The sequence below is a fragment of the Tribolium madens genome, unplaced genomic scaffold, assembly GCF_015345945.1.
Source record: "Tribolium madens isolate multiple individuals breed KSU strain unplaced genomic scaffold, Tmad_KSU_1.1 Scaffold_2;HRSCAF=44;Tcas5.2_LGX, whole genome shotgun sequence".
NCBI classification, from domain to species: domain Eukaryota; kingdom Metazoa; phylum Arthropoda; class Insecta; order Coleoptera; family Tenebrionidae; genus Tribolium; species Tribolium madens.
The window spans coordinates 4,076,967-4,088,550 of NW_025400995.1; the positions used below are offsets into that span (position 1 = coordinate 4,076,967).

Below are 11,584 nucleotides of genomic sequence, written 5' to 3' on the forward strand. Positions count from 1 at the left end.
TCTTAAATATCAGAACTGGCGTCCTCGTGCCAAATTTGAGGACACAATTTCTAGCTCGCTTATTAACATATAAGATTCCTAAATGAGCTTGTTTTAATTTTGAAAAATGTGGCCGTTTGTCGGTTTAAAAACTGAACGGAAACGTGAGGTCTTTAAACAATAAATTTACACTAATGTAAAATTACGTAACGCGCACTGGTCTTTCAAGTCTTTTTAATCTTACATAACGTTAAATGTCAAATCGCCGAGTGGCGGAAGGAAATTTTTCCAGGAAGTGAAATTATGCATCTTTCGAACTGTTCCGGTTATCTAGTAATGTTTAATTTATCAGTCATACTTGTTGCGCCAAATTTAAATTTAATTTAACTAGCAATTATTGTTGGTGGAATTTAGATGATCGATTTGAGCGTAATAGACGAAATTCGCAATAGTGTATCATTGTGGCTGATCGATCTTAATAGAGTAAAAACATTTATAAATGTTATGATCACTGATTCACAAATAATGATTTCTTTGGATGTGGTAAGCGATGCAAGTAAAGCCGGAGTGGGGTTGCTATACAGGGGGGATTTCAAGCAAATCGAATTCAAAGTTCTGCAGTTTGTTTAAACCAAGTAATATAATTACATCAAAATATGAGATACAAAGTAAGTACAATTCTTAAAAACCCACTATTCCTTATCAACTTTCGCGCGGTTTTTCACTGATTCCAATAAAAATAAAGTGCTCCAAGAAGTGAACGTGAATTTGAATTAGCTCTCTCGCCTTTTTGTGTTCTCTGGTGAGGAAGTTAGTTAATGATTGTAATGCATGTGAGTAGTAGTTTAGTTTTGTAAATAACAGTAATTCTTGTGAAGGAAGATACCGATTAGATTAAACAGACGTATCATCAAATCACGTGCAACAACAATAGTTAAAGTAGTGCTGTTTTATATGGACCAATTAATAAAGATTAAACAGGTCGTTTCTCAGCCGGTATCATTAGCATTGTTAACATCCTAAAATCCTTTAAGGATGCTGTGCGGATAATATCCTCTTTAATTAATTATACCACATCAACATTTCTTCATTTTTTTGGCGGATTTCGTAAAAGTGCAAGTAAAACAAGACCACTTTTGTCTTCTTTTAACAAGTTTTGAAAACAATCTTTCAATCAATTACATGTGTGCGTTACACAATTAACGTAATTGCAAAATTTCTACACTACAGAATCGTGCATGTGTTATTTTGCTCGAATTGTTTAAACATGAACTTTCATTATGTCATTTATTATTTAATAAGAGTAATCGCTTAAAAGTGAACGGATAAATAATTCACTCGAGAGATTTGTTCGACTCAATTCGCTTGCCAACAAACATACATACCTAAATACAAATTTCAATCATTTATTAATTCCACCTCATTACAATAATTTTCAAAAAATTGACAATTGCAATACTGATCTAATTTTAACTTAAATTTATAAAACTTTTTCGTTATTGTTGTACCAAAATGATGGTATTTGTAATTAAAATTATTATACCTTTCCCTGACAGATAATTAGATGCGAAGTAAAAACTCGGTGCTTTTTTGGAGTTATTAGCACTGAAATATTTGTGTTCCATGTCTCTAGCGATTATTGCCCTAATAATAATCAAAAGTTTTTACAATAATTAAATTTTAGAAAATTAAGTTGAAGAAGTTCTGTTATTTGTGCACGTGTTTGATCGAAACTTTCTACAGTGGTTAACCACCAAACCCTCGTGTCTTGCATGAACTGTTTTTGTCAGTTTAGTGTGTAAATCCAACATTTTTACACTTTGTGGGCAAAAAGATGTAACTTGTGGTTATTACACCACTGGTACAAAAATATCAAAAACTTTTTCTTCGCAAAAATTTCTAATTTCAATATACTTATATAACTGTTACAGTATTTGACTCGTCTATTTTCCACTCCATTGATTTCAAAATTTAATTAAGAACAGAATGAGAGAATAAAAATGAGCAGGAAATGAGTTGATTCCCTTTCAATAAACTAAATTATCTTTAAACTTCCGAGCTTAAGAAAACAAATTGAGTTATTTTTTACAGACAATATACGATATCACATCAATGGAATTTAATTATCAATTTTGTGCGTCATTTATTTTTGACAATATTCTACCATTTTCCATGAATTCTTTTTATTTATTTAAATTACAGTCATTTGCATATATTTAATAACACTTCAATTATCCTCTTCTCAACGTTGAAATTATACTTTCATTATTATTATATTTACAGATATCAGTTACAAATCCTAGTGTTGGAAGCAATGACAGCGACACAATTGGGTAAGTTTTTAATTAAATTTAACTTCTGTTTGACAGCGTTACAAATCATGAATCATTGAATAAAAGCAAATTTTTTCAAACGATTTCGGTGAGCAGTACAAGAACTATGAAATATTGCTCCAAACTTAATCCATTAACACTTTCAAATAAAAAGTTAAGTAATATTTTAGAAGGTAAGAGTGAAAGATTACAATCAATTATTTAATCTGAACATAACTAGTAAATATAATTTAAGGGTACTAGTTATTAAATTAAATGAAATTAAATTAAACAGTGATCGAGTTTTTTTAGGCGGAGTCTAGTCTGCCTTTGAACTTCCTTGACATTGACCGCTCCTTTTATTCAACCAAAATAACCATATTAACATATAAATTACACTAGAAAATACATCTACATCTCGTAAATATACATTTCAACACATTTGCGATATTTTCAAGTTCGTTTATAGTTTTTGATTAAAATTTAAAAGCTTCCTAAATATAAAACCATTAACCATGTTTCAAATGTTTCTTTGATTTCAGTTGAGTGCGGATATCCTAACAACATAATGTCACAAAATAGTAAATAATTTTTATGTAACACTTTCCCAATAATACGAAAATTATTCTCGCATGACACTGCGACTGATTAATTAGCAACATTTAAATTTATGTAACCAAAACCATCACCATAATTATCTCAATATTCGGAAATAACAGCGTTTTTGATAAATGAGACTATAAATTAATGAATTAATTTACCACGGGATCAAATGAAAACAAAGCAAATGCTATTTATAAAGCTATTTGATACAAAAATGTGTCTATTGTTAAAAATCTAATTAATTACAAGTCTCTTGAGTGGGTGTGTGAAATTGTAAAGTGAACATCAGAAACTTTTTAAAACTAAATCATTGACAGACCAACACAAACCGAGAACGGAAACATCTCAAGCAAATTTAGCCTCAAATACAAATAGTTATAGTAAACGAAGTGTAACCTGGTTTAACGATCTCTGACGCATTTTGCGTAGAACATTATTAATATTTGCATTCCGGTATTCCAAAAAAGTAACATTGTTTGTCACCTAATTCAAATGATTTGGTGATTAATGATTACCATAGTTGGCACATTGATTAAACTCATAAACAGGTAATTACGAGTGGTGTGGAAGTCGGAATCATTTTTCAAATTAAAACAAAATTCAAGATATAATAAATCTTCATCTCCAATGACAAAAAGCTCCAAATTGAATTGATTTATCCAAAAGAAGCGGTCTAATCTTAGCCTTCTTCCCCACCTTCTACTTAACAGGACCATCAATTATGCGGCGCAGTGCTCTGTCTACCTTCCTAAAATAAGGGTTGACACGTCGCACATCACCCAGGAAATTATTTTAGTACCTCTTTGAACGGTTTTATGTAAACATCTTGAAGGTTCTCACCAATTAAATGACTCATTGTTTACGCAGGCACAAAGGAGCGAAAATTTTCTTTCTGCTTTAGCACATAAAACAAACGTTTATTCGAAAGATGACGAATTTTACACGAATTTACACATTTCCTTATCACAGCGTAATTAAATTTCAATCACAGTGTTTTCTTAAAATTAGCAAAAATACATAACGTAATATCCTAGTTTCTGAAAGGATATTTCGAAAGATTAAAGTGAGAAACGTGAATTAATAAAGCCCGAGAAAAACGACTAACTAAATGACAAAAAAGTAACAAATAATGTCAAATCAAGAGCTTGTAAAAATAAATCTTTCCTGTCAACGATTCTGTAAAAACATGAGACTATTAATCTGTTTAATGTTTCTACAATTCAAGCTCTGAAGATATCACAGTTAAATCTGCTTGCATAAATCTGTACTTTTGTAATTTCCATAAAAATCACTTTCCGTGTTAGAAAGTAAATAGACCTCAACCCAATTTCTTATTTTTCAGTTGTTAGGTCGGGTTAATCATGTGAAACAAATTTCAAAATTGATAAATCTCGTCGATGATTCGAGTTTTAATTAGGGATTATTGAACAATTTTTGCCATTAGAGATACAATTGCATCTATCTCCAACATTATTAAAAAATAAAACGTTCTAACTTAATTAAATTTGACGTAAAATCTGTTTACGTGTTTAAAAAATGTGGAATAAGTGACGATAACTTTGTTCCAGGCTTCTTTGTCCCGTTAGTATACTGATAAAGTGATAAATGTAACAAAATTGGTATGTAGTGAAAATAACGGCCCACAACACAACGATAGCATTCTGCAAGTGACATGTATTTACAGATACAATGACATACGATTTTGACTGTCATATGGTGTGAATGTCGCTGAAAGCCTTTTAAATAGAGATGTCCGGTGAATACGCTATTTTTGTTATTCGCGCAAAATTTGATTTTAAATTAACCACTTACCAAAATACAAATCAAAAATTGCAAAATTATTCAAAGCACGTGTGTGGTTCATTGCGACTAATTTAATTTTTTGTTTCAGGCCGGGAGACAGATCGTTTCGATTTCCACTTCTTATTTTTTTATGTGTCAATTTACTACTGGTCCTTATAGCGGCTATTGTTCTATTAAAGTCGCCAATGTTACAAAACGATAAACTCTGTCTTTCGGAGCAATGCATCAATACAGGTATGTAAAATCAAACCAAATTCAAAAATAAGTTTCACCCAAAAGCTGATCAAGTGAAAACAGGAAAAAAAATATTTCTTCCGTTTGCCTATCAGTGTTGTTCCGTTTAATGTCCGGAAAATTCTTTGTAATATCGCGGTTAGATTCCTATTTTCCGGTCACTGTTCAGCAATATGAAACGTTTAACAAAACAGATAGATATTTATTGCGTGGCCTTTGTAAGCGATACAACAAAACATTTATTTTGTAGTAAAACTTTCTTATACGGTATAATCGAGTTTAGAAGGGTAGAGTGCAAACTGGTTCAGATAAAAATTTATCTTTCAGAAAAAAAATTCTCGATCACACCAGTGACAAAATTTTTAAAAACTCGATATTGTATTTTGCCAAATTTATTCCGTGTGAATACATCAAATTGTTTTTATTATTATGTATTCCTCTAATTCTCCAAATTGTCAATAAATGATGGAGAAAAATTGTTCTAGCATTTTATTCAAAAGCAAATTTCCCTTGAAACGCTACACTTTAACGAAAAATAATGATAAACGATAACAGTGTGACACGAGAAATACAAAATACTCGTAGGTACATTTGAAGTAGTTACTTAGATACATCATTTACTGCGTAAACATCTGTACCCTTTACACATAGCCCAGTTTACTGATTATGCGTCACTGAGCAAAGCCAATTCAAAAACCCTAACAAAATCCATAGAGGCGTCAATCTCTAACCCTGTGGGTCTCGTTCTACTTACGCTCTGCTTGGCACCTTAATTTCACTCGATGAGAGCCACAAACCCATAAGAATCAGCAGCTCAAATCAGAATTGAAAGATATTAAAATTGATCAAGTCACGTGTCACATAATTTTTGCAAACAACACTTTTTATATAAGTTAAAAACTCGCATTAGCTCGTCAGCCTAAAGTTTAATATTAAACAGTCCAACGTCTTAATGCTTTATTTTTTAACAAAAATTTTTTTTACATTATTTTGAGACATTTAAATGAAAACGTTGTTCTTGTTTTGTTGAAACAGTCATATGTTCCTCAAAAAACATTAAATAGAGAGGTATTAGAGAACTTCGGACGATACTGTTAAAGTTTTATCGCTCTTCTCTATCATCAGAGTAACGATTTTTACAACTTTAATTGTATTTGTTAACGTTGAATTAAAAAAATAGTTTTAGATTTTTTTTACAACATTTCAATCAAAGGACAGATACACAAAGGCCCTTGTACAGTTTTTTTTCTTTGTGTGTAAAGAGTACAAGCCATTTAAATAACACATAAAAGCCATTTACTCACAGCTAATTGAAAATTAACTTGGCTAGATTCACACGACGTTAATCTGTTATAAATTAATTTGTAAACACAAAAGCAACGAGTATGGACTGTGAGCTAAAAAAGATTACTAGTAAAAGAGATATTACGCTGTAATATAACTAAATGTAATCCGGTTTTCAAATTAAATTTACGTTTTTTGATAAAGACATTATTTGGCTTCTGAAAATTTCCTAAAAAAAGAATACATAATACAAAAATGAACTGTGGACACGTATTGATTCTGATCAATGTCCGGAGCTTTATGAAAACTTTTAAATATCACACTAACAACAAACTAAATCAACAAAACTTTTTGTTTAGCGTCGAATATCCTCCGTGCAATGGATCGGAGTGCGGACCCTTGCACAGATTTTTATCAATATTCATGCGGCGGCTGGATCACCACAAATCCTGTTCCTGACTGGACCGCCACATGGGATAGACTAGCTTTGCTCCGGGAGTCTCTAATGCAAAATATGAAACAACTACTTGAGCGAAGTGATGAAATTAATAATGGTAATTTCTCCGAAATAGAAGGAATAAGAAAAGCGCGAGCCCTGTACAGAATTTGCATGGATACAGGTGAGAGAAAATTTAATAAAATCTTCTACTCTAACGCTTTTACAGTCTTTTGCTAAATAACCCTTTTACGGTAGATTCCATTTTATCAATTATTAAAAAGCTTTTAACAGTAAACGCGGGATCGTAAGTTTAGCATTAGAAAAAACATGACTGGGGGAAGCTAATGGCTTTGTTTGTTATTTTCGACTCATGAGACGACTTAACCAAAAATCAAACACTTTAAGCCAATTATTGTAGTGACCCTTGAATCCAAAGGGGTCGCCCCAATTGAACATATCCTCGAAGTGGTAGGATTATCTTCAACTCCCTCTGATAATTACGCTAACGAGGATTTTGATTGGCTATTCACAATTGCGAGGACAAGACGTTTATTAGGAATAAGTCTCTTGCTAGGAATGAACGTAGCCGAAGACGTGAGAAACTCATCAGCTAATAAAATTGTGGTTAGTATCGAAGAGATTTTTGTTTTAATTTTCGACCACCTTGTATTTTAGATTGAGCAAGTCTCTCCCGGATTCGGCGAGAGATATTTGCTGCAAGCAGAGAAGTTTTCAACAGAAATAAAGAACTATAAAAAGTACATCACGCAGATGCTTAGAGCGTATACGAACTTTACAGAGGCTGAGTATTTCGCTGAAGACATTGTAAACTTCAGTACGCAAATAGCAAAGGTAATTTAAACCGAACGTGAAAATTGAACAAAACTTTGAAAATTTTCCTGTGATTGATCTGGTTGGAAATGTGCATCAGGACTGCTATTATACGCTTTTATCTCAATAATAAATGAATTAATCACAATTACAATCGAATTAGTTTTTGTAACAAATACGCAATGCCTGACGACATACTACAACCGAATGCAAATTCACACGTCATATAAATCACATTGTACCGTGTATCGAAAAGTGGCTAAATTAACATTGGGTGTTTAGATTATGACCCCTTCGGAAACCAGGCGAAGCCCTAATCATCTTTTTCATGAAGTTAATCTAATTGAACTGGCGAATGGGCCAGGAATTGACAACGAGTCTTGGAGATTTGTAAGTGGGAAATCTCAACTTGGAAGATAGTTTGAATTTGTTCAAATCGGTTTAAGGTGAAGTGTTCACCTGTTTCGGTTTTGAATAAGTTATCAGACTAGAACTAGTTTGCAGTTCGAACTCAAGTACAAAGTAGTAATTTTATTGTTTTGATTTAAGGTAAATTGGACGCGATACCTAAACATTGTCTTCAACGACACAACCGTGTTGTTGAATCCTCACAAGGACACGGCGATTCTGCTCGATTTACCCTATTTGCAAAAATTATCAAATTTAATAAAAAACTCCGATAAAGTTGTTTTGGGTAAGTCGATAAATATTTTATTATTCAATTACTGTTTGAAATTTGGTTCCACGATTCTCTCTCTGATGGGAAAACGTAGCAGAGAAACTTTGTTATTTTGTATGAAATCTGGCGTGGAGACATTTATGAATGTTGTTTTGTCTGGAAAATGTGTGGTTTCCTTAAGGGATTCGTGTAATATGTGTAATTGTATTACTAGAGAGGTTCCTGTGGTGGAGCGTATTCTCAACAGTAGCCCCACTTACTTTAGCAAAGTTCCGATCGTTGGGATTTGAATTTTCTCAACAATTGTTGGGACTCCAGAGCAGAACTCCCAGATGGAAAGGATGTACCAGTAATGTTAACGCCAATTTTGGACTCGCGTTGAGTTATCTCTACGTCAAGTCCCATTTCGATAAAAATCATCGCGACAAGGTAAAATTTTTTCATGATTACAAGCAAACTCCTTGAAAAGCATCACAACCACCACATTTATTTTAAACTCAGGCTTTGGAAATGCTCGAGGACATAAGAAAAGCTTTCGAAGATACAGTCCATGAACTAGATTGGATGGATACAACCACACGTGAAAAGACGCTGACTAAACTGCACGCAATCAGGGCTTTTGTTGGGTACCCAGGATGGATTATGAACGCGACACAACTTGACAAACATTACAAACAAGTATGTGCTCTGACCGCTATTTCACACTTTCTTTGTTTACAAGAAAAAAACAATCGGAGCGAAAATCTACCGAAATTGAAACAACATTACTTTCAAAATGAAAACATTATTAAATTTAGAAATTAAAATTTAATAATAATAGTACTTTATTGACGGGAAACCCCTTTTACATAAAATAAATAACAATAATTCTAATAATATACTGTATTATTTTGTAGCGCATTTGCTTTGATCATTTATGATACTTGTTTTATCGCAATAAATTTAATATTTCCATGCACGCAAATGCGGTTTAATAACAGTATATTGTTATGTGGCTTTGTTCAATTATTTAATAAATATATAATTACTTTTGAGGTCGGTTTTGCTTAATTTTTATAATAATAGAATATACAAAGTGAATCAGTCTCTCAAGTTTGGGAATGCAATACCATGTAAAAAATTAAAGTCTATTACAATTTATTTCAGGCGCATGTAATCGAAGGCAATCTTTTCGAGACTTACTTGAATTTAACAAACGCGGCCGTTCGTAGAAACTTGGAAAGTATCCGAAAAAATCCTGATCGCAATCGGTAATGTTTTGCTCATTTTATTGTAAACATTACATTATGTTGTTTCAGATGGGTGGCTTCCGCCACAACCGTAAATGCATTTTATTCGGCGACGTTGAATTCTGTTAGTAAGTCTTTTTTATATTCCTAATAAAAACTATGGAATAAATCTGTAAAATAATTTCCAGCATTCCCAGCAGGTATACTAAAGCCTCCTTTTTACGGCAACGGGATCGAGTAAGTAAACATTAAAGCAATACCGTTTTCACTATCGCGAGTAACCTATAGAATATTCATTTGCATCGTAAACTAACTTAATAAACGATACGTGTTGCTTGTTTGCTTTATTTACATTATACAATCTGTTGCGAATTTTTTAAAATTGACTTTCTGGTTATTTCAGACATTAAAATGATTAAATCATAAATAGGGCCAAATATTTGTATAACAATTTCCAGAATCACATTATGCAAGTCACATAGGAATCTACTCTTGTATCTGTGAATGGTTAGACAGAGTTTACCACAAATAGCAAAGGGGGCGCAATGTGCCGTTCACCATTGTCAACTCCTCTATATTGACTTTTCATTAAATCGACATAAAGTCTAGACAAAAAATTATTAAATTAGCTTCTTAATTAAATTACCTCACACTCGAGTTCGCACCTAATATTTTTATAATCGACCAAAAAAGCACAAAATATTGACAGATTATTTGATTAAAATATGCTAAAACGTTCCATGATGGATTAGTATTGATTAAATTTAATCTTTTAGAGCTATCGACTACGGTGCTATTGGGGCTATTATGGGACATGAAATCACCCACGGATTTGATGATCAAGGTGGATCAGTTTCACTCGGTTTTATTTTGCTTTTCTAAATTTTTTGTTATTTTAGGCCGAAGATATGATGAACATGGAAATTTAAAACAGTGGTGGTCAGCTGCGACTCTCAACCATTACCACCAAAAAGTACAATGTATTATAAATCAGTACAATAATTACACTATGCCTGATTTAGGAGATGCGTTTCACGTAAGTAAGATGCACTGATTACGTTATAATTAATTTCTGAGTGGAGCAATAAAGTTAATTAATGGGTTAAGTAATAAACCAATTTTCCGAAATAATGTAGATATCAATTTAATTAATCGCGTTAGTAACTCAGCTGGTAACTTATCTCAATTAGTAGAATTATCACTTAGTAGGTGAAGTTTGTTTTTGATTTTTGAATTTCTGGTTACTTGCCGGAGGGGTGTTAAGCTCTGTGTGAATAATTAAGGAAAATTAGGCGAAAACGATTTTCCAGGTGCAAGGATACAACACGCAAGGAGAGAACATCGCGGATAATGGGGGCCTTCGCGCAGCCTTTGAAGGTTACAAACGACGCGAAGCGGTTTCAAATTCCATGCATCAACGGCTACCAGGACTTCCAGATGTTACAACCGATCAATTGTTTTTCCTCGGCTTTGCACAGGTTTGACAATTTAATAATTCTTTTCGTCTAAGCGTGGTTTTCCCAAAGGAACCCGAATCGGAAAATCTTGTCACGGTTTGCTATATTTTCTCAAAATATGATTGTGAATCAAAATGTAATTTCGCAAAATCTGTTTTCGTCGTCGTCGAACTTTAAAAATCGACGCAATTAACAGAAAACAATTTCTTGCGTTATAGATTTGGTGTGGGAATTCCACTTTAGGGGCCCTTAAGAGCAAGCTAGTGGATGGAGTGCACAGTCCGAATCGTATTCGGGTCCTCGGCACCCTTTCTAATTCACGGGACTTTGCCAAAGCTTGGGGTTGTCCGTCAGGAACGCCGATGAATCCAGTAAATAAATGTGTACTTTGGTAAATCACAAACCCTTTAATTATTACATTGTTCACGTCAATACATGGCCCGATCAAAATCAGATTTACTTCATTTTCATAAACCCGACGGATTACGGGCTTTAAAATTATTTACAACCAGTATTACTGAATAAGATGATTTTAATTGATTTTGTTACTTTGTTTTACTTTTGTTTTTATGTTTTATAGAATGCCAAATTGTGATATAACTTGTAGGCTAGATAGGGTTAAAATAATTGTAACTATTTGAAATAAACGTTACCACAAAATACTTGAGTTTTATTTAATTCGTGCTTAACAAGTTGCTTAATTAAATGATTGGGGAAAAAATAAATGGTTTGAT

The 11,584-nt window shown here is 32.7% G+C and overlaps 1 protein-coding gene across 5 annotated transcripts; it reads left to right on the forward strand.

The window, feature by feature from the left end:
- Positions 1 to 580: 580 nt before the first annotated feature.
- On the forward strand, positions 581 to 11,510 carry LOC123006674 (neprilysin-4-like). Of its 5 annotated transcripts, none has more exons than XM_044401337.1 (17): positions 581 to 647; positions 2,263 to 2,312; positions 4,786 to 4,931; positions 6,575 to 6,835; positions 7,073 to 7,278; positions 7,330 to 7,506; positions 7,768 to 7,875; positions 8,035 to 8,179; positions 8,379 to 8,593; positions 8,666 to 8,842; positions 9,311 to 9,414; positions 9,463 to 9,521; positions 9,582 to 9,630; positions 10,170 to 10,237; positions 10,293 to 10,429; positions 10,704 to 10,871; positions 11,069 to 11,510. In XM_044401337.1, the coding sequence occupies exons 1-17, from the start codon at positions 636 to 638 to the stop codon at positions 11,243 to 11,245; spliced, it is 2,259 nt and encodes a 752-aa protein (XP_044257272.1). In that variant the 5' UTR covers positions 581 to 635; the 3' UTR covers positions 11,246 to 11,510. The 5 variants fall into 5 exon arrangements, with proteins under 5 accessions (XP_044257272.1, XP_044257271.1, XP_044257274.1 ...); XM_044401336.1 differs by lacking the exon at positions 581 to 647 and adding an exon at positions 702 to 812; XM_044401339.1 differs by lacking the exon at positions 581 to 647 and adding an exon at positions 763 to 781.
- Positions 11,511 to 11,584: the final 74 nt, after the last annotated feature.

Excerpts from the sequence above, each read along its gene's own strand:
- LOC123006674 (XM_044401335.1), top strand. The coding sequence starts at position 934 with ATGGACCAATTAATAAAGATTAAACAG. Across the intron at positions 7,876-8,034 it reads ACAACGAGTCTTGGAGATTT|GTAAATTGGACGCGATACCT; the intron begins GTAAGTGGGAAA and ends TTTTGATTTAAG. Across the intron at positions 9,415-9,462 it reads AAAAATCCTGATCGCAATCG|ATGGGTGGCTTCCGCCACAA; the intron begins GTAATGTTTTGC and ends ATGTTGTTTCAG.